General features: G+C 45.0%; 1 protein-coding gene across 9 annotated transcripts in view; it reads right to left on the bottom strand.

The window, feature by feature from the left end:
* Positions 1-5,107: 5,107 nt before the first annotated feature.
* Positions 5,108-7,902, bottom strand: part of JMJD1C (jumonji domain containing 1C) — a 167,008-nt gene continuing 164,213 nt past the window's right edge. For all 9 annotated transcript variants that reach the window (XM_075154254.1, XM_075154257.1, XM_075154256.1 and 6 more), the window contains 2 exons: positions 6,338-6,469; positions 5,108-6,010 (listed from right to left, as the gene is read on the bottom strand). In XM_075154254.1, the coding sequence (XP_075010355.1) occupies positions 5,921-6,010; positions 6,338-6,469 (222 nt within the window). In that variant the 3' untranslated portion in view covers positions 5,108-5,920. The remainder of the gene's footprint in view (positions 6,011-6,337; positions 6,470-7,902) is intronic.

The raw sequence follows: 7,902 nt of genomic DNA, 5'->3' as shown, positions 1-7,902 counted from the left end.
ACTTCTGTTCATAGACTTCGCTTTACCACAGAAACCACCCTTGTCTTGGACCACAGAAATATTATCCCTGTTGAATATAGCCAACATACGCTTTGCAAAAAGAAATTGTCATGACCCAACTCCTGGCTCTGTCTCCACAGAAGGAGAAACCAAAGACAGGCAACTGGGAAGCAACGTGGAATCTCTTGAGAATAAAATCTGCAAACCGCACCACCAGTTGCTACTTACAATGACAGCTAAAACCAAAATATAGAAATGTTGGGGTTTACGTTTGGTTTTATATAAAGGGAAAAGAGGATCTTGTGACCTCTTCCTCTGAGAGCATTTCTGTTTTCAGGAGCTCTGGCCTTGAACTCCTCCCTACTCTCCTGTCAGCAGCAGCTCTTTAGCCACCTGCAGTGCCTGCTGACCTGCTTTCAGTGGTGGGGACTATCCCTCATCCAGGCTCCCTTTCCCACGAAAGGCCGGACCAGGTGATCTTTCGAGGTCCCTTCCAACCTGGGCTGTTCTATGAAAGCAGGCTCGCTAGCAAAACAGATGGAGAAAAGCAAGTACAGCCACAACTGCTGATAAAATCCCTTACTGAATTGGACTAAAAATACAGTGGAAAACAAAATCAATCCGTCAAACTGTTCAAAAGTAACCAGAGCGGTAGTGTGGCTGCCACAAATCAGGTATAGGCTGGGCGGTGTTTGCCAGACCTTTCCACCTGAGTATGTTGCCTGTGGAGTTCAACTGTGTAAAAAGAAGCTCACTGCTCCCTAAAGACTCGGCGCTATGGCCATCTTTTCCTCCACCTCCTTTCCCTCCCATGTTTGTTTTACCAGAAGTAACCTAAACTTACCCAGGCTTTTTGTCTTGTAATCATTTGAAGTGTTCCCTCAGGCCCATTTGCTGCAGGAATTAAGGTATTATTGAGATCAAACAATATGAAATCCTTAGAGCTGTGAAAATACAGGATTTCCTGCCTCAGAGCTACTAAACCCTACTCTTTAATTCCACTAAGGAAGCACAGAGCCACGATAAAACACATGCCCAGGGACTGGAAAAAGAAACAGGCATCTGTGTCAAGAATATATTGTATTGGTACGGTTGGAAGGTACCAGAAATGTTCACTTTGAAACATAACAGTAAAAATCCTTCAGTCTACCACTTAGCTTTAGAAAGGCCCATGTTTAAAATGCAACTGTTTGCATGCAACACATCAGGTAAGACGTCTTCAATTTGCTGTGAGGCAAGATTTTCCTACTAGCTATATATAGATCGTAACTTCCTTTTCAAAACCTACGAGAACAAATGAAAAAAGCGCAGAGGTTAATTTGCGTGTGCTGCTGACGCTACAGACCATTTGCTCCTTGGTCAGAGTTTCCTAGGTCGCCCTGCTGAGACGGAAAGAAAGGGACGTGGCAGCGGACACTGCATCAGAGGAGCCCCCGCGCCACCGAGTGCTCCCCTGCCCTCCTGGGGCACATGTATCATGGGAACACAACGGCGGAGAAGGAAAAGCGGCACTCCTGCTGACAAAGCGCGAGTCAAAAGGTGGAAAGCAGGAGCACAGCAGAGAGCTGACATTGTTCGAGGCAGAGCTGGGGGTTTGGAGGGGGAAAGCACAGCAAAGCCTTACTCCAGGAGCCTCAACAGGGAGAGGCAGCTCGTCCAGCACGGATGTGGGGGAGAGCACAAACATCCTGCTCAGGAAAGCAGCAGAACAGGGCGATGGTGGCTGTGGAAGGAGGAAGGAAAGGAAATTCCCAGTTACGGGCACGGGGCGGGGAAGGCTGTCAGCTGTGAGAGCAGGAGAGGGCTTGACAGGATGTCACGGGAGAGGGTACGAACAAAATTACCACCTACCGAAGAGGTCAGAGAGCATGAGAACGTAGTGCTGATCCGATGGGGGTTCGGTTTACGCGCACAGATCTGAGCAATTTCCGTGAAGCTGGAAGAGTAGAATAAATAGATTTTAAAATCAGACGTTATACCCCCCTACGTCTGCCCTGCATAACGGGGACCACGGATTCACTGCCAGCAATTCCAGCAATCCAGTAACTTCTGTTTCAGCTAAACCATATACACAGCCAGCCAGCCATGCTGAAATACTTGAGGTCATAGCAGCCCCGCTTTATTCTTTGCTAATTACTTACTCTTCATTAGTCACCTCCACAGTTACAATAGGAAGAAAATTGCTGTGGTCACTCACTGTACAGCAGTGCAGTGGACGGAGATGATGATGAGCTGGAAAGGGGTGAGGGAAGGAGGGTGCGTGTGGAGAGCAGGGCTTGCAGTTCTGATGACTTTGAGACGTGAGCTTTCAAAGGACAGAAAAAAAGGAAGAGTTTCATAGAGCGCGTAGCAGATCAAGACAGAGCTTGGTCTCAATAGGAAGGTGGCAAACGATGACACAGTACTTCATACTCTTGTTCTAGGAGCTGACAGTGTTCCTGCACTCAAACAGCTCGGCTGATCTCATCGAATACTTTTGGCTGTATTAAAATAGTTGAGATTGTAGACCAGAAAACCTCCTAAGGAGTCTTTAGGAAAGGAAGATGGAAAAACATGCCCAGCAACGCCTCGCAGAACATGGAAATGGTCGAGAGGGAAAAACGACCCTGAAAACAAAACACCTCCGCACAAACCCCTCTTTAGGCTCAGCCATCAGTTGTGACCATCTCAGGTCCTACTGGCAGCACAACGCCAGCCCGACTTCCTGCTCCCATTTCCTGTAGGGGAGCTCCGCTTCCTTGTGACGGAGCCACAAATCTTGAGATACTGAATTTGGTACACTAAGTACTTAAAAAACCCAGAATTTTTGGCCTCTTTTAGTGGTATTTGGAGTAGCTGTTACCTTTAACAACTTCTTGTGGTCTGCTAATGCACGCAGCATGCGACTTGCAGAGTCTTTTCGAGTTGACGGCAATAAACGCTTTACAGCACTCCCCGTCGCGCTCAGCTTGTGCCACGTTTTCCCTGTTCACTCGCTTTTGGCTTCTCCTCCTCCCAGTAGTTACTGGGAAACGCTGTTATTGTCGTGGGCAGTTTATGAGGCCGTCCCATCCGCACCCGCAGCAATTCCCAAAGCGATTTGCAAAATACATCAGGTTATGTTTGTATGTATTGCAAATCCATCAGAAATACCCATTAACCACAAAATTTTGGAACTCTACATCTGGTGTAACTACCGTATCAATTTACTATAGATAAAACTCTACTAAACAAATGGAGTGGATAGTTAAACTCTATAGCAACTACAGTGAAATCCTATTTACACAGTTCAAACTAATTTATCGATTTATCTTTGCTATGAAAACAGCGAAGAACTGCTTACCCCCGTGACTGTGCAGCATGCCACCCAACACTGCAGCTTGAGCCCATCAGTTCTGCCTCTCCAAAATGAGATTTTTTTGTCCTAATATCCTGTCAATCTCTCAGGCTTTTCTTCGGGAGGATTCTTGCTGCTTCACAATCCGTTGCACCCACACGTTGGTGCAGACTAACTTTGTCATACACTTGAGGATTCATCAGCAAAGGTGGCAGGAAAAAGGCCACAAAGAAGAACTTTAATATTCACCCTTGGAAATACAAGTTAGCGACTCCTTCAGCTACCACCTGAGGAGGCAGCAACTTCTTCAATCTCTCAGGCACCGGCGGGGATCCCTCCCTGGGTCTGTAAGTGCTGTGGGGTGACGGGGCAGCCGTCAGCGCCCCGCGGGGGCCCAAAGAATGGTACCAAAGCTCAGACCTAGAAGCGCTGGGCGTCTCTGCCCGGCAGTCACTGGCAGCACAGCGCCTGAACGCCTTCGAGAGGAGGTAGAGCAGGAAGCCCGAGGCTTTGGCCAGGACGGACCCAGCAACGTGACACTTGCCGATGGCAACCCAGGAAAACCAACCCATTCCCTTCAACTCAACCACGAAGACACCCCAGCGCACGGAGCAAGCTCTGATGACGGCCCGTGGCCCAGGCCTGAACAACTGCTCTTTGTGTAGAAAAAACCAAGGGGGGATATGGCCATCTGCGACAGGAATGCAAATTTCAGCAGCCTCAAGAAATTTCACAAATGTTAGAAGTACCTCACCAAAATTCAATTCAGGGGGGAAAAATACTTTCCAACTTGATTAAAATTCACTCATTTACGTATCCTGAACTTTTTTTTTTTTTAAAAAAAAAAGCACGTGCAACTAAAGTCCACTTGTCGTTAAGCAAACGTACATTGGCAGGTTTTGCATCTTCAGCCAACGCTCTAGTTCTGTGCTACACGCAGCATAAAGGAAGAGGCTGCACGGAACCAGGTATGAAGTTGAGAATCAACTGCCAAGCACAGCAATGTTAACCCCTAAGTATTCTTTGCAATGTCAAATAAATGCCAAGTTTTCAAATCAATTAAACAAAGAACTTTACTTTTGGAACCAGAAATTGCTTTTGTCTTTCACGATTTCTCAAGATAATTTACATAGGTTTTTTGTGGGTGGTTTTTTTTTTTTGGTGACCCAAAACCCGGTCAGGCTTTGTCAGACTGGGAGCAGTAACCAGGCTAGTTACTATCCCCTTTCACACACATCACGAACTAGCTGACAGCTGCACCTAACATTTGATATCAAATTTAAACATTTAAATAGCTTTAATAAAGTGTACATGGATTTAAATTAACTTTTCAAACTAACTCCAAGAGCTGGAATTCTGCTCAACTGTCTAACATCTATCATTATTACATAAAAACAGATACAAATCTTTTTTTTAAAACATGTTATTTTGTGGTATTACTTGAACCGAAAAAAAGCCAAGATGCTGTAACAAATTGTGCTGTAGAAAACTCCTTTCCCCCTTCACCCAAAGTAAGCGTTGGATCATTTTAAAGACAGAAAACAAGCGATGTTTAAATTGTGCTGTTCCTAAGGAGAGGCTCTTTCTGGCTCAGCCATCTGAGCTGTGCTCCAGCATTTCCCCTCGCAGTTTCATCTCAAACCCGGAGAGGGCAGAGTGGTGCACAGGAACCACGGCAGAACATCTCAAGCACCGCCGCCAGAGAGGCATTTGCCATCACTGCGAAGGATCGACTCGGGCCGTCACACGTGGCCCCAAACAAACACAAAAAACGAACACGACGAGACAACATTTGATAAAGTCATTTTAATGGAAAATGTAAAACCCCTTTCAACTTCAATGTACAAAGCATGTGTAACACTTGCACTTTTAACAAATTAAAGCAAGCCAATGTTTTAAAAAAATACATCATTGAATGTATATATGTATATATTTACATAGCATATTAAGTTTAATATTTAGCTTTAAAAGTTCACATAAATTTTACCAAAATGAGACAATTTTTAAATAAATTACACCTTTTGAAAACGTTTAATTGTACACTGAATAGCTTCAATAAAATACTGAAGTGTCTGTATTTAATATCTACTTTATATACTTTCTATTTTACAAAGTTTACAATTATTTGGCAGTAATTTTCAGATTATGACATGACTGCTGTGCGGACTCAGCAAGATCCCAAATGCAGGCAATAGCTGGTGTTTGTGTCCTACTCTCACAGTAACTGTCTCAATGTAGTGAAAAATATCTGAATTATTTTAGCAAACTGTACAAGTCACATTTACATTTGATCAACAATATAGCATAGAATTTTGTGGTTTTTTCCAAAAATAAATACATCATCTTTAATCTTTGACATTTCACAAACTTCATGTACATTATAATACAGGACAGCAGAATGCTGCTTAATCGTTTGCAAGTCTAACATGTAATCACAGTGGCTGTGATATGAAGCTCTACCGTTGCAGTGTCATTAACAAGTAAATACGACGACTATGTTTTCTTGGCACTGATGGTTTGTGAAGCTTAAATTAGTGTGCAGACTGTTCATATATTAGAAAAAATAACCTCCATTTGACGTTAACACAAAAAAGCAGAGCGCACTTAGTTTTCATCCATATCTTCCATTTCACCTTCATGAATCTTCAAAGCTCTCACCATTTCTTTAACTGCATGATACAAGATATTTTTAACCTGCAAGAACATCAGACAGATTTTAGTAAGGCCTACGACTAAGGGACTCTGCAAAGTAACTGCATTTAGGACTGGGCCCTAAGCCTAGTGGACGGAAAAGAAAGGAAGGCTACCTCAAGCCCGTGCACATTTTAAACCCTAACGTGATAGAAACAAAACCAGCAACTCAAGGGAGAGTCATTTACACCCCTGGCATTCATGCTGCTGCTCATTGTTATTCTGTGTGAACAGCAGCGAGGAAGTAGCTCCACGCACTGCTCCGCATTTCAATGAGCCTGAGCACGCCCTGCCTTCGCAACAGCTTCCAGAGCAGAATTCATTTCCTACCTGCAGTTTATCATCGTAATTGATTTCTTCCTTTGACAGCCTCAGCTCCTGCGTTAAGTGAAATGACTGTACAAGATGTTCTGGAGACACAAAGTCTTCCGTTACTTGAACGCAGCTGTGAAAATTTTGCACCTATCCAAAATAACAAGAAGAAGAGACTGATAATTAGTATTTTGGGGTTATTCTTTGGCAGAGATACCTGAGAAAAGAGTGGGCCTTGAGATGTCTTAAACCACAGGCTTATCAGACTAAAGGGTGTCTTTATACGTTTTATGTAGAGAGCAATTAAGCGTATTCGACTTATCTAAGTTAGCTTCTGGCAAAAGGTACACTTTGAACAATGCACATCTGCCTGTGCTCCGGCGCTTCTTCCTGTAGTCGGCTCTGACATTAATTCACCATACTCCATGTGTTACTCCACCCTTTTACCAGCTGCACAGGCACCGCAGAACTGCACAGCCGTCTCCAGAACGCCGCGCAGGCGCCGACGCCACAGACCGACCCCGCGGCAGCCTTGCCCTGCACGACCCGGCTCCTCGGGCCACACAGACAGGCTGGAAGCTTGCACCCACACTCTGCCGGGCACAACACGCCACGTTCACCGAGAAGTAATTGCCGGTAGAAATATTTAAAAGAAAAAAAAAACCATGAACAAAGGGGCAGGTTCAGAAGGGGGGGAAAAAAGCACTTTCTTTTTTTTCTAAACACTTACTGGTAAGAGGCAACTACTGAGAGAAATGGACACCATCTCCTGCCACCCAGGCCATATCTGGAGGACAGGGGAAAGGAAAAAACGCTTCCTGGTTGTGACCTGACTACCAACTCCTGTTTGTCCTCTTCAGAAACATACAGCATCAGGTTTTCACCCCTAAACCCTTAGAAATTGCAGTTTCTTCAGCATGTCAAAAACCTCATTTCTCCAAATTCTAACTGCTCTTAAAGTTGTGCAATGTCAATTCTGCAAACTCACCAAAGCCTGGGAGGGTGGGCAGGGAGTGCCTTTGCCATCCTAGCAAACAAACAGTCCCACCCTGCTCAGTACTGATGAAGATCTGAAGATTTTAAGCTCGAGCCTAGCAAAATCTGGAGTTTTTTAATGCATACTCTAAAATTTCCATCGTGATACCTGACATTCAAAAAACCCTTGGGGCCTACACAGTTGAGGACACAGCACTTCATTTAAAAATAATTTTCTTTGAAAACACTGCCCAAGTTTGATTTTGTAAGGTTAGATGCCCCTTTACAGGTGAAATCCCAGAGGGTAACCCCTAGCTCAACACCAGTGTTGTACACGGGGTTTCCGCAGCCTCGTAATCCTCAAGGACAAAGCAGTGCCGTTCCCTCCTGCAGCTTAATCGGCAGAGAAACCATTCGGGAGACGACGAAGGTTTGTTGATGCCACACAGTCTGCGAACGGCAGAAAGCCAGGAGCAAGGAAACAGCTGCAGAAGTGCCACCGCCAGGCTCCCACCAGCGCTCGGGGAATTTCCTAGAGCTTCAGCTGAAACGTCTCTGCATGCGCAGCCGGGCTGCCGGCTCCAGCCCCCTCTCTTCCCTCGCAGGCT

The sequence above is a fragment of the Calonectris borealis genome, chromosome 7 (genome assembly GCF_964195595.1).
Source record: "Calonectris borealis chromosome 7, bCalBor7.hap1.2, whole genome shotgun sequence".
NCBI lineage: Eukaryota > Metazoa > Chordata > Aves > Procellariiformes > Procellariidae > Calonectris > Calonectris borealis.
The sequence above is the reverse complement of the archived record's forward strand: the minus strand, read 5'-3'. Positions and strand labels throughout refer to the sequence as shown.